The following is a 24,602-nucleotide window of genomic DNA, read 5'->3' as shown; positions in this document are numbered from 1 at the left end:
ACAAGATGGATGAAAAACTCTTATTTCCCCTTTCTTTACAGAACCAGGAACTGCTACTTTCCCAAACCCTGCCTACTAAGCCAATGAACATATTTTATTCCTGACAATATTAATATATTCAGCCACTACCCGATGAACAGTTTTTGTCAAACCTAACTAAAATCGAAGTTTGGTTTTACCTGTTCATCATTCTCTGAATTTACTTTTCTTCTAATATCTACTCTTCTTTCCCTCCTCATCCCACTCAGCCAGTCACAACCACTTCACGCTCTCCTCTCTCACAAGCCACGTTGCAACAATTTAAATTCTACCATCCTGTTCTAACCAAGTAACTTTTGACCAAACATAAATTTAGCCACCCTATTATCAGTCAGTATTGAATATATTTCTAGGAAAATAATTCTGCTATAAGTCAAATTTCTAAATGAGTCAGTATCATAATCTAATCTAGAAGTATCTACACATTTAAGATTTTTTTAAATGCTAGACTAAGCTTTATGAACATGGTACAGAATAATTTACACTACTACATCACAGGAAAAGAGTTTCACTCCCAACAGTTTCATTTCATATAAACATTCAACTAAAGATTGTATTCTGATAATCTACAGTTAAAAGAGTTTTACCTTCATTAATTCTGCTAGTAAACTGTAACATCTATAATATGCGTTCATGAATTCAGTTTTTTATTTAAACATGCATCTTACTAAAACATTTCTTTCAAAAGAAATGTGAACACTAACTGAAGCACTCCAGGCTAACTGCTGGTGTTGGCTGCTTCCATCCAATTTTAGAGATAACTCTACGTAGTTTTTTTTAACATTACATGTAATTAGTTCTCTGATAAAAACATACACATACACACACACACAACGACAACAATAACAACAACAACTATAACAAAACACTATTCCTGATGTCAGAACCCAGTTTTTCCATTGGATTCTACTCCAAACAGAATTGGGGGTAGGGAGAATTACTGATTTCTCCATGTAAATTATGTATATTCCATTGACACTATCAAACTAAAATAATTACCAATTGCATCATTTTTATTTCTGGAAGTATAACAAGGCATACATAATTTTTAAATGATTAAAACAGGGTCTTTTGGATCCTGTTTGTAATACATATTTTTTAATACTCTTATAACACTGAAAGGGTTAATTCTCAAAATTAATTGGGATTTCTTTTTTTTTTCCCCCTAGCAAATCTGGAAATGAACTGAAACTGCTCCCTGGTGTGAAAGCTGAATCCAGCAGCCACCTGCAGGATCAGTAACCAACACTGTCAGATGCTACAAAGCCTCTGATTTCCAGTAGCGAATTCGGCCACATTTAACTCATGTGACATGAACTGCAACAGCATTTTCAATCATTCTTTCTTATTTTTTTTTTTAAATACAAACTCTAGTGTTCTGCTCACTACATATGAAACAGCTGCAGCAGACAGATTCATTCAGACTCACAGCTTGGGCCCCGGTTTTCTTAATGGCTTCCATGATGGCATCCATGTTGAGGTAGCTTTTACTGGTGGGAGCTGGGCCAACACAGACCGCCTCATCCGCCATTTTCACGTGAACCTGAAGAGACAAATCTCTGCATTAACAGATCCTCCCAGCAAAAAGAACTATCTTCACCTGCAAGTATACACAAATTGCAAATCTGAGTGTTTCCCGTATCATTTATGTAGTCAGTATTCAAGAAATTAAGAAATTACAATGTAATAAGCTCAGGAGCTATATTAACCTTGATTTCATTAATTACAAGCCTAATTCACTAACCAGATAATTTCCATAATATTCATACAAATTTGATTAAGTAAAATCACAGCAAACAACTTTAGCCTCCTATTCAGTTCATCTATACGTAAACCTTATATCAAAAACTACTCTGTTACATGTAGCCAGGGTAGCCCAATATTTTCATAACAAGCATTCATGCCCAGTTCTAAGCAAGCTCCCCAGGAAGTGGGGATAATTAGAGAAACAGAATGAAGGGATGCAGTGAGTGTCCCTGCACAGCATCAGGTCAGCACCAGACACAAATTAAAGCCCAGGACTAAAGAGTTCAGTATCACTACACATGAGCCAGAAAATCTTGAGAATCGTTTAAATACTCTCACATTTGATCCTCACCCATTTTAACCTTTATTCGTAAAAGAACTGATATGTGCATTCAGTTCTAAACCTACTCCAAATTCAGGAATATATGCTCCATTTTTAAGACTACTTACTACACACTGTTTCAAATCTATTTTTGCTTAAGAAAGGCTAGGCATTCAATACAAAATAAATTGCTTACTTCTAAAAGAAATCTATTCTTTTAAAATGATGAAAGGGATTCATGTATTTTTGAAACGGCTTTTCCTAAGTTTTCCAGTGTACGTTTAAATAAATTTAAACTCCGTTTAAATTTATTTTACAAGGCAGACATTAAAAACTGGAACACATTCATATACCTGGACATGTATGACCCTCCTCCAAAAAGTCTAAGGTGGAAAATATTCTTGAGTATTGCTAAGTTATATTCTTCAGATGTAAAGTAGTTTTTAAAGAAGCATTTTGTTTTAAATGAGGTCTATCAAAAAAAAATCGTCATCTTTTAGAAAGCTCAGAGTTCTCTTTATCTATTCAATAAATATTTTCAAACTAAGTAAAAAATTATATTGTGTATTGAAAGGTTAAAGATACCTGCTACCCAAGGGATTAATAGATCAATATCTTAATATAAAAGACTCAAATCTATGCAGTTTAATTTCTTTAATAACACCCAAGGAAAGGCAGCCAAGCTCGCAAAAGGATCCTAAATATTCCCATGTTCAAAGCAAGGCTCTCCTTTATATCTTGCTTATTCCCAACTTCAAGTTGCTCTTCTCCCCTCAGACCAGAATGCCCCCTCTTCTACTGCCCTCTGCCCAATTCAGCAATTTTTTACAACAGCAATTTTGTTTTTGTAATTGTAGTTGTGGGTTTTTTCTATAAGAAAGAAATTGAATACTGAACAATCCTTTGAAAAAACTGCATTAGTCAGGGGCTTCCCTGGTGGCACAGGAGACACGGGTTCATGCCCCGGTCTGGGAAGATCCCACATGTCGCGGAGCGGCTGGGCCCGTGAGCCATGGCCGCTGAGCCTGCACGTCCGGAGCCTGAGCTCCGCAACGGGAGAGGCCACAGCAGTGAGAGGCCCACGTACTGCAAAAAAAAAAAAAGTGCATTAGTCAGGTGGGGATAAAGTATTTAAAGTTAAATCTACACTTACTCTGTATATTTTATTTCCTGCCAGGTACTACCGATTGTTAAAGATGCATTTAAAGTTCCACTTCTACCACTGGGTCTTCAGATGAATCTCCTTTAATCTGAACTCCAGTAGTACAAGGTGCAAATTTTGGCATTTAATCGCATCCTGCCCAGTAATGTCATTTTGACTCCTTTACAGATTATGTCTGTTACAATTTATACACTCTCCTTTTCCAGATCATAAGGTCCTGCAAGGCAGAAGTTGTGTCTTAAATTCCTTTTCTTAAAAAATCTCTCCCAGCACAGTTTTATTGCTACAAGCTTTTAAATTCATAGATACACTTGGATGACAGTTTATTTAATAATTTTCATTGTTAAGCCACTGTCTTTGAGGTAAAAAGCTATACTAAATTAAATCTCCAATCTTAGCAATACATATGGCAACTGAGAGTTGTATGTGGTGGGGAGGGGGATTAAAATATATACACATGCATCCCTGTGTCCAAATTTTCTATAATAAATAGGCATCAAAAAGTTAAAGAAGGGGCTTCCCTGGTGGCGCAGTGGTTGAGAGTCCGCCTGCCGATGCAGGGGACACAGGTTCGTGCCCCGGTCCGGGAAGATCCCACATGCCGCGGAGCGGCTGGGCCCGTGAGCCATGGCCGCTGGGCCTGCGCATCTGGAGCCTGTGCTCCACAACGGGAGAGGCCGCAGCAGTGAGAGGCCCGCGTACAACCAAAAAAAAAAAAAAAAAGTTAAAAAGGAGGGGAATCCTAACAATATTTTGACTTATTTACTTCCAGTCTTTTCTCTAAATATACTTTTGTAACCAAACTGCATATATAATTTTGCATTCTTTTGTTTTTTAACTATCATCATAATAGGCATTTTTCCTATGTTATCACAAACTCTTTGTAAACATACTGAGAATCTAGCTCAGAGCCTAACATTTTAGCAGATCATTAATACTGTTTGAATAACCATTCAAATAAATACATCAAAAGCAGGTCAAAACTGCTTAGGGGGGCTTCCCTGGTGGCGCAGTGGTTGAGAGTCCGCCTGCCGATGCAGGGAACACGGGTTCGTGCCCCAGTCCGGGAAGATCCCACATGCCGCGGAGCGGCTAGGCCCATGAGCCATGGCCGCTGAGCCTGCGCGTCCGGAGCCTGTGCTCCACAACGGGTGAGGCCACAGCAGTGAGAGGCCCACGTACCGCAAAAAAAAAAAAAAAAAACTGCTTAGGGACTTTACAAAGAAAGGCAAAACATGCTGTTTCTAAAGGGGTTGGTTGGTTTCTTTTCTTCTATTTCTCAGAAACAAACCTTACTTTAGGGTAGAGGCCTATATTAACATCTCAAGTCCACAGTCTAACACAGGGTCAGTACTAGCAAAAATACTTGGCAAAGCCATTTGAAAGAAAAAAACTAGAACCCTCTGCTGCCTTAGTTCCCAAGGAGATACTTCTGAGTCAACCACGAAAGGATAGTTTAAAAAAACTTCTGAAACTCAATTTCAATTTTGTTGTTATTGTTGTTCTAAATGACTAAGATGATTATTATTTCTTTAATAATACAAAACAAACTGCATTCAAGCAGTGCAGAGGCTCTTCTGAAGAATGACTTATCTTTTTTAAAATATTTATTTATTTATTTTTGGCTGTTGGGTCTTCGTTTCTGTGCGAGGGCCTTCTCTAGTTGTGGCAAGCGGGGACCACTCTTCATCACGGTGCGCGGGCCTCTCACTGTTGCGGCCTCTCTTGTTGCGGAGCACAAGCTCCAGACGCGCAGGCTCAGTAGTTGTGGCTCACGGGGCTAGTTGCTCCACGGCATGTGGGATCTTCCCAGACCAGGGCTCGAAGCCCTGCATTGGCAGGCAGATTCTCAACCACTGCGCCACCAGGGAAGCCCCAAGAATGACTTATCTTCACCTACACTGACTAGATGTATCTGTCTCAAAAATTTCAGTATCTTGAAAAATATTGATTCCTTTTCTATATATTTCAATAGTAAAAGGAAAATATAACAATCATGGAAAGCTTAACCTGAATTAATCAATTAACCACAATATTGCTGACTACAAGTTTCAAACAGAAAAACAGAAGATTTTAAGTAGCAATACTAAGTAAAGGAGTTAGTCTTCACAAACTTTTCCAATAGAAAAGTTTCCAATAGGGGTTTGAAAGATTATTAGTTTCCTCCTCAAGCATTTAGTTTTATATTTGGAAAATTTTTTATTCTTTAAATAGAGGAAAATTACTTGTATCAGCCTTTTATTTTCCAAATAATGATCTAGGAGAACAAAGGATGTGCTTTTCAATTTACAGGACTGAAAAAAAATCACCTTCCTTATTGACTTTCTGTTTAATGAATTTAAATGCTTAGACATAAATAGGTTAAAAATTGTGCCTCAATTTTAAAACTTTGAGTTAATGGAAAATTTCATATTAGTCCATTAGATGCCTAAGATATGATAAAAAGATAACTCTGCTTGGTCCCTTAACCTTATCAAATAGGTTGCACCTTAGTTAAAAAGTACACTAGGCCAGATCTGAGAGGGAAAGTTTTTAAATACCTTCTAAACAAATAGAAACTGAGAAAAATAGGAAGACAAGCAGCTTTAAAGATGTTTTTTCATGCTAGGAGATTTTTTTTTTGAAACCTATCAGTCAATAAGATCTGCAGTCACATGGGCACTATTTACCACGTCCATGAATACTTGAGTTTTCTTTGTGACATCCTTCAATGCAAACAAAACAGTGGGTTGACTATCTATAGGACATAATACATACTAGACGCCCTCCTTGCCTGAGAATAGCAATACCTCACACAATCTGGTCAGACTTTAGCATCTACCAAATCTAACCAAATTCCCGAACATCACCAACAAACAAAAAGTACCCTTAAAGACTGAAAAGTGAAAGAAAGGAATGCCAGCTGCATCAATCTTAATTTGAAGAACTGGGAAAAAAATGTTTTTCAAACAAGACAAAACCCTATTTCTAAAGAAAAAAAGAATTCTTCTATTTAATGCAAAGTGTCTGAAGTCTAGAGACTTATACAAATGCCAACAGACTAGTATTCTGGCACATCCTTTCTAGAAAGGCATTTTGATCCTTAGAAAATAAATAATTTTTTTTAAGTCAGTAAATATTACATTTGCTTTGATTCCATTTTGTATAACTACATGTGTAGCATCATGACAAATTTATTCACGATTATTTTTAGATGGAGGGATTAGTAACTTTACTATTTTTTCTGCTGTTATAATTTACATAATTTTTCAAGTGGTGAAACCAAAAATTAAAAATTACAGGGAAAAAGAGAGAAGGTTTTTGCCGGATGTAAAACTCCCAACCCATTTTCTACAATCTTGTTTTCACATCACAAAAGGGAACTGACCCTGAATCAATCCTGTAACCAAAACCAAGTTTTTTTAGTCTTTGTTTGGCAGGAATGAGCTTCTGAGGATATGGCAAGTAACAAAAGAAGGCAGAGCAGCATGACTAGAACCATATTCTCCTACCACTGACCCTGGTAGAATCATCCAGGGAGAGTCAGAAGGGATGGAGGAGGGGGAATGAGATGCCAAGTATGAGAGGAAAACCTTAGCAAAAGCAATGTTGATGAGCTGAGACCACAGTGAAATGGATTGTGGGCTACAGCTGGGAAGAAACTGAGGTACGTTTGGAAGGTCAGGGGCAAGGGTGTTGGTACGATGGGTTGTAGAGTTTAGGAGAGGCAGAGTGATAGCTGAGAAGGGGTTTGGAGTGTGGTTTTAGCTTAAGAAAAACTTGAACAAATGCCTTTGGGAAGGAATCTACGGAAACTAAGGAGCTAAAAACACCCGAGAGATGAAATCATCTCCAGTATTTCTGACAAGCAAGCAGTGGCAGAGCTAAGAGGTACTGGGAGGCAACAGATGGGGGGGAGGGATAGAGCCCATCTCTCCCCAACACACACACAATAAATACAAACTAGTATTTAAAAAGGGGGGGGGGGAGAGAAAGAAAAGAAGGAAAGGGGAAGGGAGGGAGGGAGGCAAAGACAGGAAAGATAGACAGAAAAAAAGAGACGGAAGGAAAGCAAGCAAGCCTCTTATGTACTCCAAGACAAGCTCCCAAAGCCCCCACTCCCCATGCCCTGTGCTGCCTGAAGCTCTTCTCTACAGAAATTCTCGAGCCACAACTGCAGAGAAAGCAGCAGGGGTAGGATCAAATTTATCACACACTCTTGTGTTATAAGTTCATGTTATTGGGATCAGAAAGTGAAATGTACAACTTCCAAATCATCTACAACTTAAACACAAGCATATTTCTCTAAATTTTGACCATGTTCTTTCCCTTGACCTGGAACATAAATATTGCAGCAACCAAATTTAACTATGCAAACTAAGGTAATCCCTAGGGCAGGGGACAGCAAACTATAGTGAAGGCCAAATCCAGCCCAGTGTCTGTTTTTGTACATGAAATTTTATTGGAACACAGCCATACTTATTCATTTACTTATTGCCCATGGCTTCTTTTGTGCTACAATGGTAGAGTTGAATAGTACAGTCCACAAAACTTAATTTACTATTGGGCCTTTAGAGGAAAAGTTGGACCACCCATGTCCTACGGCGAGGGTCCCAACCCTCAGGCCACACAGCAGGAGGTGAGCAGCGGCGAGCTAGCGAAGCTTCATCTGTATTTACAGCCGCTCTCCATCACTTGCATTACCACCTGAGCTCCGCTACATGTCAGCATTCTGGTGAGTTTATTATTATTACATTGTATAATAATAAAGTGCACAATAAATGTAATGCGCTTGAATCATCCCAAAACCATCCCCCCACCCCACCCCAGTCCATGGAAAAACTATCTTCCATGAAACCGGTCCCTGGTGCCAAAAAGGTTAGGGACCGCTACCCTAGGCGATGGCAGAGCAACAAACATCCAGAGTCCCTGGATGTCCTTTGAAATAGACTGGCCTCCCTAACCTAAAATCGCCAGATGTTATGTAAGAGAACATTTGAAAGTCACCCTATTTGAACCACTGTATTGCGTAACATCAATATCTATTACTTGTAATAACATGCTAATATAATCACTACCACAAAAACTGACTCAATTCTTATTAATGAGACGAAGCAGATTAGTGAAATGCAAGTAGTAACTGCACTAGAACACGGCATGTCAATCTGAGAGTTTATGAGAATCAGAGAGGGAAATAATTGGTAGTTTTACACTTTGGGCAGAGACAGTTCACCACAGGGCCCGAGCACCCCGAACATCCTTGCTGAGTGCTCCAAACAGCAAAGTCTAAACCATCCCTTGATCCTGAGCTGTTTCTGTAACTAGTCACGTTGGCAACTAAGACAGAAAAGCAACCACAGTGTGACTATTATATACTTGCTTCCTGAGGGCGGGGCACTAGTTTGTTTGCTACTTTGCTAAAAAAGGTGCTGAATCCTTGGCCCTAGCTAGCAAAAATTTTGTGCTCACATCATGTGAGCAAGGCACGAACTGCCTTTTTTTCAAACTCTATTTGCAAAAGTGTCCGTATAGCCAACAGCCCTAGAAGAGCAGGGTAGTGTCTCACTCTGGAGCAAGAGGCAGGGGTATTAAGAGCCTGTTAGAAAAGATTCATTATGTAAGAAGAACCCTAAAGCTCAGGGTTCTTGTCCCATGATGCAAACCACTGCATGTGCAGGTATCACCTGACCCTCTTCATGTCACCTATGGGAACTGGGACTTGGGAAATCAAGGTAAAATTACTGATACTCTGGGGGGATAGATAAATTGGAAGATAGGGATTGACATATACACACTACTATATATAAAATAGATAACTAATAAGAACCTACTGTATATCACAGGGAACTCTACTCAATACTCTGTAATGGCCTATATGGGAAAAGAATCTAAAAAAAAGAGTGGATATATGTATACATATAACTGATTCACTTTGCTGTACACCTGAACCTAACACAACACTGTAAATCAACTATGTTCCAATAAATTTTTTTTTTAATGCTGATACTCTGATCTTGCTACGGCTGTGAGTAATAAACTGTCCTTCATCGCTGACCCAGCAGTCTTATATCTTCTACCAGCACCCATGAAACAGTGAGAGGCTAACTTGTTAGCTTACAAGTTTCAGACCCTTCACAGTTCTTGACAGCCCTGTGTTCCTTAACTGTGACACACACACTGTATTTGTTGGGGCTAAATAGACCAATCACATCCCCCTTGCGGGACTCAAGATGCTACTGTGCTGATGCTCCTACTATTAGCTTTGTTGAGAGCAGTAAACTGTCTTCCTTTGATCAGTGAAGTCCTGCTGTCCTCTTGGCATCAATGGAGTTGTGACAGATTTAACCCTTGCCATCTTCTATGACATGGGGTACTTCCCTGACACATAACTCTTTTAGGGTTTTTTGTTGTTGTTTATTTGTTTGGTTTGTGGGCAGTGAGGAGAAGAAAATAAGAATAAATGTCACAATTTGGAAAGTTAAAAAGAAAAATAACTGATACTGGTTGGTATTTGTCATGGCAAATGCTGCAGGTGAGCTCACTAAATGATATTCCAACACTCCTTTCTATCTTGCTTCCCTCCACTATCAAGGGCAGAAAGCAAAAAAGAACATTTCCCAGACTTCTTGGCACTCCGGGCACATATATGTGACCTCAGTTCCACCAGTCAGGCATACTCAAAGAAGTGAGAGCAATGTGAGGCAGGACCCCTGCAGGCAGATAACATCTCATTGACAAACATGGAACTAAAGGTGTCAGTTCTTCTAGGACAGCTCTAGAAGAACTTCTGGGTCGATCCCAGAACATCACAATTGCCAGCAATGGTCAGTAGTGGAAGTGGGGTTTGTCTGTAACAGACTCATTTTGCCTCCCTGGGTTATCCATATCTTTTGGCCCTTCTGGAGATTCTGAGAGCTACCTTATACGCATTAGAACTAGTATCAGAAAACTTTCTGTTTAAAGGGCCACACTGTAAATATTTTCAGTTTTGTAGAACACAGTCTCTATCAAAACCACTCAACTCTGCCTTTGTAGCACAAAAACAGCCATAGACAATACAAAACCAAATGGCCACGGCTGTGTTTCAATAAAGCTTTATTTACAGAAACATGCACTGGGCCAGATTTAGCCCATGGGCCATGGTTTTCCAACCCCTACCTTAGAAATGCTTTTCAGTCCAAATTAGTATGTCAGTCAGAATTCACCAGGGATAAAGTGGCACATTCAAACATGTTTGACTGAAAATAACAAAGACATGAGCAGAATTAAAGCACCAACAGAGGATGGCAAGGTTTCCAGGGACTAACAACAGTGGGAAGCCATGGCCACTGTGGTCCTGAAGGGGCTCAGAGTGGGAAGAACACAGAGAGCTGGGGAGCACGGGTGACCCAACAGTTACTACCGCCCTAGAAGGTTGTGGCCACCGCGAGAACTGCAGCAAGGCACGGAAGTGGAGCTGGGATAAACAGCCTGACCTGCTGCTCACGTCTTCAAATAGCCAACCCGAGGCAGAGGTCAAGGAAGCTCAAGAGATATAATCCATAGATGTCAGTCTCCTGAAGACTGATCCATAAAAGAAAAAATTTGATAAATTAGAGTTAATTAAAATTTAAAACTTTTGTTCTTCAAAGACACTGTTAATCACAATGTGATACCACTTTCCACCTGCTAGGATGTCTGTAATCAAAAAGACAGATATATCTGACAAGCATTGGTGAGAAGGAGGAGAAATTTGAACCCTCATACGCTGCTAGTGGGAATGTAAAATGGTACAACTGCTTTGGGAAACAGCCTGTTAGTACTTAAAAAGTTCAGTAGTTATCAAATGACGAGGCAATTCCACTCCTAAGTATATACCCAAGAGAAATGATAATATATGTCCATACAAAGACATATACACAATTGTTCATAACAGCCTTATTCACAGTAATCAAAAACTGGAAACCCAAACGCCCAGCAGCTGGTAAACGGACAAACAAAATGTGTTCTATTCATACAACAGAATATTACTCAGCCAAAAAAGGCAACAAACTGATACATGCAACAACATAAATCAATCTCAAAAACATTATTCTAAGTGAAAGAAGCCAGACATAAAAGACCAAATATTATATAATTCCATGTATTTGAATTTTTAGAAAATGCAAAACTATAGACAGAAAGCAGATCAGTGGCTACCTAGGTGAAGGTGGGAACAAGAGTGACTGCAGAGGGACAAAAGACATCCTTCTGGGTGATGGCTATGTTCTAAAAGTGAACAGTGGTGAGCATCGCACAACTCTAAAAATACACTATAACTCAATATGCAAACTATAACTCAATAAAACTGTTAAATAAAAATCAGGAAGTTTCATATAAAAATTTTAAATCCACTGTGCTGTGAGGTCTATATGAGACACTCCTGGCACACAGCACAGAGTTATATGATATTAATGTTTGATTAATGACTCTAACCAATAAAGAGAAAGTTAGGATTCACCTGACAAAGAAGATTCCTAAGATAGAAGCCAACTGAGAAGGGCACTCTAGCAGTACACACAGTGTATCAAATGCATAGAGGCCCGAAAGGGACTAGAAAATGGTAAGGAAGTAATAAGCATCAAAACAGAAGAGAGAGTCACCAGGGCTGTGTGCTATAGACAGAAAGCACAGAAAGCACTTTGCTATAGACCACAGAAGGTGAGGATTTAGCTACTGGATCTAATGAACCAGACCTCTGGCAACTCTGGGGACCAACTTAGTAGAATAACAGAAATAGAAGCCAGAATTCCCTGGGTTGAACAGCAAATTCGAAGCAAGAAAAGAAAGAAAAACCGAAGACTAGTCTTTCACGTGGTTTAATCATAATGCTAGGAAATGGGGAATGCAAGAATATTTTACTTTATTTTCTCTATAACTGTTGGTAAAGCACAGTACACACACAAGGTATTCAATAAAACTTTCTGATTGCAGACTGATATAACTTTTCAGAGAGATACCCTCAGAGAAATACCTAACAGACGTGAGTGTGTATGCCTAGGCTCACAAACCTGACTAGAAGTCCCGAGGATGAAAACAAAACCACTGTCAGCAGGCAAACGCATGGCCATGAAAACAAAAGACAACCTAGAAAGAGATCCTATAAAATTTACAGAGATTCAATGGAAAAAGTTCTGGAGATGGATGGTGGTGATGGCTGCACAACACTGTAAATGTACTTAATGCCACTGAACTGTACAATTAAAAATTAATAAAGTGGTAAATTCCATGTTATGTAATTTTACAATTTTAAAAAAACTATATAGATTCATCACAATTTCCAGACTATCACTGACAAGCAGTTGTTATAAAACAGTTTCAGAAATTAGCTATATAGTTATAGTTATAGTTATGTGTGTGTGTGTGTGTGTGTGTGTGTGTGTATATATATATATGGTACCACTTAAGCACTTAAGAAAAATTGTAACAAGGGAAGAAAAAAGAACACAAAACAAATACTAATAATGAGAGTACGGGCACAGCTCTAGCTTGTAATCATTTTCCACTTACTAAAGAAAAGCTATCACATGTTCACTCAAGGCTCTAGTCATGAAGGCTTAAATATAGTTATGTAGTTCTGAATACAGATTTCTGAAACAATGGCACAGTGAGATTCTAGAATAGGATTAAGAAATATTTCCACTGTAATAAGTGTATTTTTTTAAAACAGTGTTTCCAAACCATATGAATAGTTAAATGTCAGTTCTAATAATTTAAATACAAATAGCCACCAATGTCATGAGATACTGAAAACTACTAGAGCCTGGCCAGCACTACCACTGCTCATTATGTGCCACTAATTGATAATGCTACACATAAAAGTGAGTCATCTAGATGTTGTTTTTTATTTTATTTTAATTACCCAAGTAATGTAAGAATATAACTAGTTTGATAGAAAATTTAAGTTTAAGCAATACAGATAACCACTACTTCTCACCCCCTTAAAGGCCTCCCAGTCCCACCTCCTACCCTGAAAGAAATTATCAACAGTTTTGTATGCATCCTTTCAGACTTACCTAAATATTTTCATATGCCTAGTAGACATAAAAGTGTATGGTTTTAGGGACTTCCCTGGTGGCACAGTGGTTAAGAATCTGCCTGCCAATGCAGGGGACACAGGTTGGAGCCCTGGTCCGGGAAGATCCCACATGCCGCGGAGCAACTTAGCCCATGAGCCACAACTACTGAGCCTGTGCTCTAGAGCCCGCAAGCCACAACTGCTGAGCCCACGTGCCACAACTACTGAAGCCTGTGTGCCTAGAGCCCGTGCTCTGCAACAAGAGAAGCCACCGCAATGAGAAGCCAACACACCACAAGGAAGAGTAGCCCCCGCTCGCCGCAACTAGAGAAAGCCCTCGCACAGCAAAGAAGACCCAATGCAGCCAAATAAATAAATTTATCTAAAAAATAATAAAACGGGGCTTCCCTGGTGGCGCAGTGGTTGAGAGTCTGCCTGCCGATGCAGGGGACACAGGTTCGTGCCCCGGTCCAGGAAGATCCCACATGCCGCAGAGCGGCTAGGCCCATGAGGCATGGCTGCTTAGCCTGCACGTCCGGAGCCTGTGCTCCCCAATGGGAGAGGCCACAACAGTGAGAGGCTCGCGTACCGCAAAAAAATAATAATAATAATTTAAAAATAAAATAAATAAATAATAATAAATAAAACAGTGTATGGTTTTGTATCGTGCTTAAGATTTTCTTCCCATAAACTGTATCACACTACATATTATTCTTGAAACTTGCTTAACTGCTACATAACATTCCTGGTAACCTGGGTAAACCATAACATATTTAACCTTTACTCCAATAATTGATACTGCTTCTAATTTGCAGATGTTACAAGCTGCAATAAGATTCCCTGAACATGTCAATCTGTATGCATGTATATATTTCTGTGAGAAAAATATCTGGATGTATAAAGGCTATATAAACTACATGCTTAAAAGCTTATGTCTATTAACACGTCTAGCAGAGATGAATTTCCCCACATCATACCATCACTGAACATGTCTAACTTTATATCTAATGAAAAATGATTCCTTACTAGTTTTTTAATTTGTATTTCTCTAATTATTAGTGCCTTTGGGCATATTTTCCTGTTTGTGAGCTATTTGTATTTCTTCTTTTGACCACTGACCATTTTTAAATTTGACACAGGAGAGATCTTATAAAGAAGCAAAGGTATCTTTTGGTTTCTTCCTTTTTTTTTAATTACACATAATACCAAAACATTGTTACTGTTCAAAATAAAGCTAACAACTCTACTGACCATCCCTCTATCCCCATTACATTTTCTCTCTCCAGTGATCACTTCTCAAGTGAGTACGCATTCTTAGACCTTTGTCTATACCAGGGGCTCTCAATAGGGAGCAACTTTGTTCTGCAGCACCCAGTTGGCAATGTATGGAGAGACAGTTTTGCTTGTCACAACTTTGGGATGGAGGGATGCTACTGGGGTCTAATGGGTAGAGGACAGAAATACTTCGAAACATTCTACAATGAGCAAGAGACCCACCTATAAAAAAGAATTACTTAATCCAAAACGCCAATAGTGGGCTTCCCTGGTGGTGCAGTGGTTGAGAGTCCGCCTGCCGATGCAGGGGACACGGGTTCGTGCCCCGGTCCGGGAGGATCCCGCATGCCACGGAGCAGCTGGGCCCGTGAGCCATGGCCGCTGAGCCTGCACGTCCAGAGCCTGTGCTCCACAGCAGAAGAGGCCACAACAGTGAGAGGCCCGCGTACCGCAAAAAAAACCAAAGAAACAAAAAAACAAACCGCCAATAGTGTCACAGTTGAGAACCCCTGGTATGTGCTTTTATATGATGTATGTAACTATAAAAATATAGAATATTTTTAGTGTGGGGTTTTTTTAAACATTAATAGTATTTTCATATATGTCATTCTACAAGTTCTTTTTAGATCTTTAATATGTCTTAGAGATGTTCTGTCAATATGTAGAGATATACCTCATTATTTTTTAATTACTAAAGAATTCCAAGATATGGCCCTACCGGTTTGCCAACCACTTCCCTGCTGATGGACACTTAGCATGGAGGAATCACCCAGCTGGATGCTCATAATGATGTTTCCTAACCAGACATCCTGTCAATTGCCCCAGGTCCCCCTTCCTGCTCTGGATCTTTCTCTTCTGGAACTGCTCCCTTCTTTTACAGACATCCTCTCCTGTCTATGTTACAGACTGAGGTTTTCTATTGAATGATCCCATCTGCTATCTTTTAGAAATTCCTCATCATTTCCTGCACTATACTCCCCACTCTGTTTTACACCAAAATTCTGGTTTTTTATTTTTCTTTTGGATTTTTCTTTTTAACCATTTCTCTTCCCTGGGAATTTGGAACAGGAAGATGAAGTCTGACTCATCCCACCAGCCTGAATTAGAAGTCAGGAACTTTAAAATTTTGTAATTTTTTACCGCAGAAAATACAGCATGTATATTTTAATTTAAAAATTAAAAATTATGATCAAAATTTCATTTTCCAAAATGAAACAGTTAAAAGTATTTTTAAGACTGTCATGAAAAAATATCAACAAATCGTTACAGAGAATCTAATTTGGAATAAAAATAGGTATGTGAACATGACCATACAGTTCCTAAACTACTACAGCCACAAATGCAACCTGGCTACAGGTAACACACGTTACCATTCCTCTATTCATGCATCTTAATGTTGGGTATCTTTTTCCTAGCATCCATTCTACCAGATATCTGGGCATTCCTAGGAACTCGAAACTCTGGCTTTCTAACCTCAGATTCCATTTCCCAAATTATCCAATATTGCTGCTGGGTTCACAAAGAACATGAAAACCCTTGATTTACAGTGTATGATTTTGGTTGGTTTCTCACCAAAGAGCTTTAGATGAATACTAAAACAGCAAAATCAACCATCCCAATGCTCTTCTTTCTGAAAATTCCTGGTACTCTACAGTTTGCTCCTTTACATGAAGCAGCAATCACCAAAAGCAGTTAAGGACCTTAAAAAAGTTTTCACTAGCACAGTCATTCTCATGAAGCCATCAAAAAATCTGGGAAATGTTTTTATTTTCTCTCTAAAAATAAATACTCTTCCTTCTCACCAACTCCCAAAAAAGAACACTCTTCTTTACCAGACGACTGGATGAGTACTTTGAAGGAGCTCCAAAAACAATTTTGATTTCTCCTTATTCCAAGCCTAATAATTAACCTTGATAGTTACAGATCCAAAGTGATTTTGCCATTCATTGAATTCACCTGCAAATCCATGACTGGGCCCAGCTACCAGGAACAGAACAAAAGCTGAGAAGTGCTCCTCTGGGGACTCAGTCTACAGACTATGAGAAACAAACTCAGATAAACAGAGCAAAGGTATCAGGAATGAAGCAAAGATGGGTCTCTCATCTTCTACCTTCCTTGGAATTGAAACATCATGTAAGGTGGAGAATAAGAATCAAAAAGGGGGGAGGGGCTTCCCTGGTGGCGCAGTGGTTGGGAGTCCGCCTGCCGATGCAGGGGACATGGGTTCGTGCCCGGGTCCGGGAAGATTCCACATGCCGCGGAGCGGCTAGGCCCGTGAGCCATGGCCGCTGGGCCTGCGCGTCCCAAGCCTGTGCTCCGCAACAGGAGAGGCTACAACAGTGAGAGGCCCGCGTACCGCAAAAAAAAAAAAGCGGGGGGGGGAGGGAAGCACATAAATGTGTCAGGGGAGATGAAGTTACCTGCTAAGTTGAAGCATGACCCATCTCCTGAGGTTCTGCCCCTTACAGGGAGCCTGGCACACTCTGTTAGGCCAGAGGTGAACATCATCAGATAGAAGTCCAAGCATGTAACTTCAGTGAGCTTACCAGCTGCATAGAAGTACTGTAACAGTGGGGCAGTGCACAGCCCTTCGCTGCACTTATCAAGGGTGGACGTTGCTGGGCACCCTTAGCAACCCATTACCAGGCAATGGTTATGGATAGAGGAGCGGTTAGAGGTCCTGCTCAGCCATTAGTCGGAACCAATGAGCTGCCATTAGTGGGCTATTCAGCCAAGAGTCGGCAGAGCGGTGATCGTCAGGTGGAGAGTGAGGTAAGAGACGGATCCCGGCCTCCTCCCTGGGGCCCTCCAGCTCACCTGGCCTCTGCGACCTAATGGCGGCAGCCATCTGCATGGGACACAGTCTGCAGGACCTGGCCCCCACCGTTTGGGCCGCCTGAGGAGCCTGAGGGCCAGTTGGGTCCTGGGCGCCTGGCTCCCTCGGTGATGACAGCTGGGCAGGCTCTGGGGACCGGGCCCTGAGGGAGCCGCCAGCTGAGCTCTGCCTCTTCAGCCAGGCCTGGGCACTGGCGGGAGGACCCAGCCTGGGTGCTGGATGAACGCTCTGGGGCAGGGTAACGGGCCCCTGCAGGGATCCCCTCCTCTTAGCCAGGACCTGGACCTCGGAGGGTGAAAGTTGTGCCTTGGGACCTTGCCCATTTCTTGTCAGAACAGAGAGTAACGTTTGTTTGGTGGAGATTTACAGGACGTCGTTACCTGACCATGGCCTGACCTCAAGAAAAAAGGATCCGACACCAAGAAGTCTGCAACAACTAACCACACCCATCCCTCACCTTTCCTATAAAAGGGCTTTGCTGAAAACTTTCGGGGAGTTTGGGGTTTTTAAGGCACGAGCCACCCATCTCCTTGCACGACCCTGCAACATACATTTCTCTGTTCCAAACTCCGATGTTTTGGTATTGTTTGGCCTCACTGTGCCTCGGGCACACAGACTTACGTTTTCAGTAACAGTACTAGGGTATAGACGCTAGCTTGTAGAAAGGCTCATTTCATCTCACAGAGATTTTAGGATGAATTAGGTCTTTACTTTTGGAAAAGATATGTGACAGGATGCTGTAAACACAGGTGAAAAGGTACCCAACCTGGCAGAAGCAACGGGCAAGGAAAAAAAATTAATGATTTAATAAGGCTGCAAGTTACTTGGCTTTTATTTCAAAATATAACTTTTTTCCAAATCCAAATGTCTGGCTGGCTTAGGAAAGAACACCTGGTGCAGCTGTCGGCATGCCCCTCTTGTATGAAAGAGTAAATAAATGTATTCAAATTAAAAGGAACATCTGGAGAACACAAGGTAGAAAAACCTTGTGGCAGCTGGCTCTCTGGACAGAAAGAACTACGGGAAAAGCTGTCCCACCAAAAGAAAAACTGTATATAATTAAAAGACCAGGAAAATGAGTTTCTGAGTATTACTGCCAAAACTCAAAGTAATAAAACATTTTCCCCACAACATTAGCTCCTAATTCCATTTATACAGTACTGGTCCCCGCTTTCCAATCTCTTTTCTAATTCAGCTATTCTATGTTCCACCCACCATATCCCTTTACCATTAAGTAAACCCTGAACACTTCCCTGACTCATTCCAACATTAATCACAGGTGCTCTGCTACAGCAGGGTATAAAGAGATGATAAATTACAGTACCCTCCCCTCTAGGAGTTCAGTCTCGTGAAAAAGACAGACTTCTATACCAATTGCAATGAAAATAAACAAGAGTACGTATAAACTGCTAATGCAGAAAGTAACCCATGAAGAATCAGTTATTAAAGTATAAAACTGGATTTCTAATCAATGGAAAAAAGTGAGAAGGGAACTACCAACAGAGAAATCATAGAATGTAAAAGGCCCCAGCCTATTTAGAAATCAGTGAAATGGCCTGAAACCAAGGTGGATAAGGAGGCGCTAACAGGAGAGGATGGCGGAGGAGAATGATCAACTATAAGGAAAACCAGCTTGAAGGGAATCTTGAATGACACAGTAGAGTTTGGGCTTTAACCAGGAAGTTAGTAGTTCTCAATGTTTACCTCCCATGAAAAGAAGATTATGGATCATGTGAGGAATGCTACATTCCATCATAAACAGCAGCTTAATATACATTGCTGCAGTTGGGCCACTCCAAGCAACTAGCTGCAAACATCTCTTTTCTCTCCCAAGACTCACACGATGCTTAACAAGGAGTGCTGTTGAAAATGAAAACCTTTCTTTTCCTCTGATGTTACCTAACCAAACTTTTCCCATAATATAGGATATACAACATAATATATAGGATTCAAAAACCCATTCGGGAAAACTACAGGCCAATATCACTGATGAACATAGATGCAAAAATCCTCAACAAAATACTAGCAAACAGAATCCAACAGCACATTAAAAAGATCATACACCATGATCAAGTGGGGTTTATTCCAGGAATGCAAGGATTCTTCAATATACGCAAATCTATCAATGTGATAAACCATATTCACAAACTGAAGGAGAAAAACCATATGATCATCTCAATAGATGCAGAGAAAGCTTTTGACAAAATTCAACACCCATTTATGATAAAAACCCTGCAGAAAGTAGGCATAGAGGGAACTTTCCTCAACATAATAAAGGCCATATATGACAAGCCCACAGCAAACATCATCCTCAATGGTGAAAAACTGAAAGCATTTCCACTAAGATCAGGAACAAGACAAGGTTGCCCACTCTCACCACTCTTATTCAACATAGTTTTGGAAGTTTTAGCCACAGCAATCAGAGAAGAAAAGGAAATAAAAGGAATCCAAATCGGAAAAGAAGAAGTAAAGCTGTCACTGTTTGCAGATGACATGATCCTATACATAGAGAACCCTAAAGATGCTACCAGAAAACTACTAGAGCTAATCAATGAATTTGGTAAAGTGGCAGGATACAAAATTAATGCACAGAAATCTATGGCATTCCTATATACTAATGATGAAAAATCTGAAAGTGAAATCAAGAAAACACTCCCATTTACCATTGCAACAAAAAGAATAAAATATCTAGGAATAAACCTACCTAAGGAGACAAAAGATCTGTATGCAGAAAATTATAAGACACTGATGAAAGAAATTAAAGATGATACAAATAGATGGAGAGATATACCATGTTCTTGGATTGGAAGAATCAACATTGTGAAAATGACTCTACTACCGAAGGCAATCTATAGATTCAATGCAATCCCTATCAAACTACCACTGGCATTTTTCACAGAACTAGAACAAAAAATTTTGCAATTTGTATGGAAACATAAAAGACCCCGAATAGCCAAAGCAATCTTGAGAACGAAAGAAGGAACTGGAGGAATCAGGCTCCCAGACTTCAGACTATACTACAAAGCTACAGTTATCAAGACGGTATGGTACTGGCACAAAAACAGAAAGATAGATCAATGGAACAGGATAGAAAGCCCAGAGATAAACCCACGCACATATGGTCACCTTATCTTTGACAAAGGAGGCAGAAATGTACAGTGGAGAAAGGACAGCCTATTCAATAAGTGGTGCTGGGAAAACTGGACAGCTACATGTAAAAGTATGAAATTAGATCACTCCCTAACACCGTACACAAAAATAAGCTCAAAATGGATTAAAGACCTAAATGTAAGGCCAGAAACTATCAAACTCTTAGAGGAAAACATAGGCAGAACACTCTATGACATAAATCACAGCAAGGTCCTTTTTGACCCACCTCCTAGAGAAATGGAAATAAAAACAAGAGTAAACAAATGGGACCTAATGAAACTTAAAAGCTTTTGCACAGCAAAGGAAACCATAAAGAAGACCAAAAGACAACCCTCAGAATGGGAGAAAATATTTGCAAATGAAGCAACTGACAAAGGATTGATCTCCAAAATTTATAAGCAGCTCATGCAGCTTAATAACAAAAAAACAAACAACCCAATCCAAAAATGGGCAGAAGACCTAAATAGACATTTCTCCAAAGAAGATATACAGAGTGCCAACAAACACATGAAAGAATGCTCAACATCACTAATCATGAGAGAAATGCAAATCAAAACTACAATGAGATATCATCTCACACCAGTCAGAATGGCCATCATCAAAAAATCTAGAAACAATAAATGCTGGAGAGGGTGTGGAGAAAAGGGAACCCTCTTACACTGTTGGTGGGAATGTAAATTGATACAGCCACTGTGGAGAACAGTATGGAGGTTCCTTAAAAAGCTACAAATAGAACTACCATATGACCCAGCAATCCCACTACTGGGCATATACCCTGAGAAAACCATAATTCAAAAAGAGTCATGTACCAAAATGTTCATTGCAGCTCTATTTACAATAGCCCAGAGATGGAAACAACCTAAGTGTCCATCATCGGATGAATGGATAAAGAAGATGTGGCACATATATACAATGGAATATTACTCAGCCATAAAAAGAGACGAAATTGAGCTATTTGTAATGAGGTGGATAGACCTAGAGTCTGTCATACAGAGTGAAGTAAGTCAGAAAGAGAGAGACAAATACCGTATGCTAACACATATATATGGAATTTAAAAAAAAAAAAATGTCATGAAAAACCTAGGGGTGAAACAGGAATAAAGACACAGACTTACTAGAGAATGGACTTGAGGCTATGGGGAGGGGGAAGGGTAAACGGTGACAAAGCGATAAAGAGGCATGGACATATATACACTACCAAACGTAAGGTAGATAGCTAGTGGGAAGCAGCCGCATAGCACAGGGAGATCAGCTCGGTGCTTTGTGACCGCCTGGAGGGGTGGGATAGGGAGGGTGGGAGGGAGGGAGATGCAAGCGGGAAGAGATATGGGAATATATGTATATATATAACTGATTCATTTTGTTGTGAAGCTGAAACTAACATACCATTGTAAAGCAATTATACTCCAATAAAGATGTTAAAAAAAAAAAAAAAAAAAAACCCATTCGGATATATCAAAATCCTTCTCACACTTTAATTTTTAAAAATCACCACTGGTCATTCTAATTTCAGGTAAAATGTAGTAAGCATATTCCATTCTGTTTGTCCCACTGAATGCAGCTATGAAATCTGAACAGAATACATTAATCAACTATTTGTGAACTCGGAAAAGTACGTAGCAGCACGCAGATGGAGGAAGAACAGAATTCAAGTTACCATGAACCAGTGGTGAGTTTGGCATTTTCATCTCCTCCATGATCCCTCTGCCTGATCAACAAACTGATACCCACTAGGCAATGGGGTGCTGACAGGGAAGCCCTGTATTTCTGACTCCAGAAGCAGAAAAGGGAGCTCCTAAGACTTAGAACACTACAGAAATCTCCCAGGGTTTTTTTGTTTTTTTTAGCTCCATTCTTTTGTGTCCCAGCTCCCAAGTAATTCCATGGCTGCAGTAGCGATGGTAAAAATGGGGGCCTAGGGCTTCCCTGGTGGCGCAGTCGTTGAGAGTCCACCTGCCGATGCAAGGGACGTGGGTTCATGCCCCGGTCCGGGAGGATCCCGCATGCCATGGAGCAGCTGGGCCCGTGAGCCATGGCCGCTGGACCTGCGCATCCGGAGCCTGTGCTCCGCAACGGGAGAGGCCGCAGCGGTGAGAGGCCCACGTACCGTCAAAAAAAAAAAAAATGGGGGCCTACAGGAGCCAAAACAGTCATAGAAGGAACAATCTTCTCTAATCAATGAAACTGTGGTCCCAAGAGGATGGGTAAATTTCCCCTGCTTTCTTTCTTTGTCACGTAAGAACACATATGCATTTGGTCTCTGCCACCAGTTCCTGACACAAGCTCCTAAAACGCTTCTCATTTCCTGATGATAGGGGTGCTAGGAGCATCTTTTGTTCTAATATTTGGTCTTTGACCCCAGTTCCTGACAAGAGCTTCTAAGACCCCTGGAATCTCCGGAGTGCTAAGAGTGTCTTTTTGTATGCTAATGAGATGACTGGTGGCTGGAAGCCCCTAGATAGCTGCAGGATGGGGGCTGGTCACCAGAACAACCAAGACTCCATTAGAGGGTTGGAACTTTCAGTTCTATCCCCTGAACTCAGGGGAGAGGGGAGGGGATAGAGGTTGAGTTAATCACTGATGATCAAAGACTTAACCAATCATGCCTACATAATGGAGACTCCATGAAAGCTCTACCCAACAGGGTTTGGAGAGCTCTGGGTTGCTGAGCACTTTCACATGCCAGAAAGGTGGCACACCCCAACTCCATGGGACAGAAGTTCTGTGCTCAGGACCCTTCCAGACCTTGCCCTATATACCTCTTCAATTAGCTGTTCATTTGTACCTTTTACAATATCATTTATAGTAAACCTGTAAATATTAAGTGTTTGCCTGAGTTCTGTGGGTTATTATAAACTGAGGAGGGGGTTACGGAAACCCGATTTATAGCTGGTTGGTGAAAAGTACAGATGACAATCTAGCACTTGAGACCAGCATCTGAAATGAGGGCAGTCTGTGGATCTGACCCTTTAACTCATGGAATCTGAGCTAACCGCAGGTAGTTAGTGTAAGAATTGAATTAAATTGTAGGACATCCAGCTGGTGTCCAAAGAGTTGGAAAACTGGTTGTTAGTATGAGAAAAATTCCTACACATTTGGTGTCAGCAGCATTGTGAGTAAACAAACAGTTTTCTTTAGGTCCCTCCGTATTCTCCATACCTGGCCATGGACACAGTGTGTGCAGCAGTGCAAGGTTCCCAGCCTTTTAGACAAGAGGAAAGAAACGGGAAAGCCAAAGGAATAAGAAGAGATAATAGGAGAAGCTAGCATGGAAAAGTGACTCAATAAAGTTGTTTATGAACTCCTGGGCTCATTCTTAGGTTGGGCATGTATAGATATGATCCTAGTAAGCAGACCGAAGAATTTAAAAACTGAACAAAGAGACCACATATCTCAGACTGACCAGTGGGTTATATACATGTGAGACAGTATGAATAGCATTACAAAACCCCACAGCACACAGAAAAAGGATAAGAACATGCACTCTGAAGCCAACCATGTCAACTGCTGCTAAAACAAAAATATCAACATTCTCCAAAGGATTTCAGCAACATTCACAGTCTCATAATATTCAAAATATAATCCAAAATTACTTTGCACACCAAGAACCAGGTAAATCTTAACTCTTATAGGAAAAAATCAACAGACACCAAGGCCAAGATGACAAAACTGTCACAATTATCTGACAAAGAGTTTATGGAAGCTATTATAAAAATATTCCAGCAAGCAACTGTGAACACTTAGAAGAAATGAAAAACTATAAAGTATCAGAAAACAGAATTTCTAAAAAGAAATCCATGAAAAAATTTAGAACTGAAATATATAAACAATTTTTTTAAAAAAAACTTAATGGATGGGCTCAATAGTAGAGGAAAGAATCAACAGACTTGAAGGTAAATTAAAAGAAATTATCCAATCTGAGTCAGGGAGAACAGAGATTGGAAAAAATTAACAAAGCTTCAAGGAACTATGGAACAATCACAAAAGGTCTAATATACATGTTACCAGAGAAAAAGAAGAAAAAACTACCATGGTGCTGAGAAAATATCTTTAAGAA

At 40.2% G+C, this 24,602-nt stretch overlaps 1 protein-coding gene across 1 annotated transcript in view; it reads right to left on the bottom strand.

Annotated features, from left to right (window-relative positions):
- The window catches only part of PCCA (propionyl-CoA carboxylase subunit alpha), a 364,039-nt gene that overhangs the window by 303,419 nt on the left and 36,018 nt on the right, over positions 1 to 24,602 (bottom strand). The window contains exon 5 of the mRNA XM_082859189.1: positions 1,469 to 1,582. Coding sequence (XP_082715315.1) covers positions 1,469 to 1,582 — 114 coding nt within the window. The remainder of the gene's footprint in view (positions 1 to 1,468; positions 1,583 to 24,602) is intronic.

The sequence above is a fragment of the Leucopleurus acutus genome (assembly GCF_964270905.1).
Source record: "Leucopleurus acutus genome assembly, chromosome: 18".
In the NCBI taxonomy this organism is placed as follows: Eukaryota; Metazoa; Chordata; class Mammalia; order Artiodactyla; family Delphinidae; genus Leucopleurus; species Leucopleurus acutus.
This window is presented reverse-complemented; position numbering and strand designations above follow the sequence as displayed.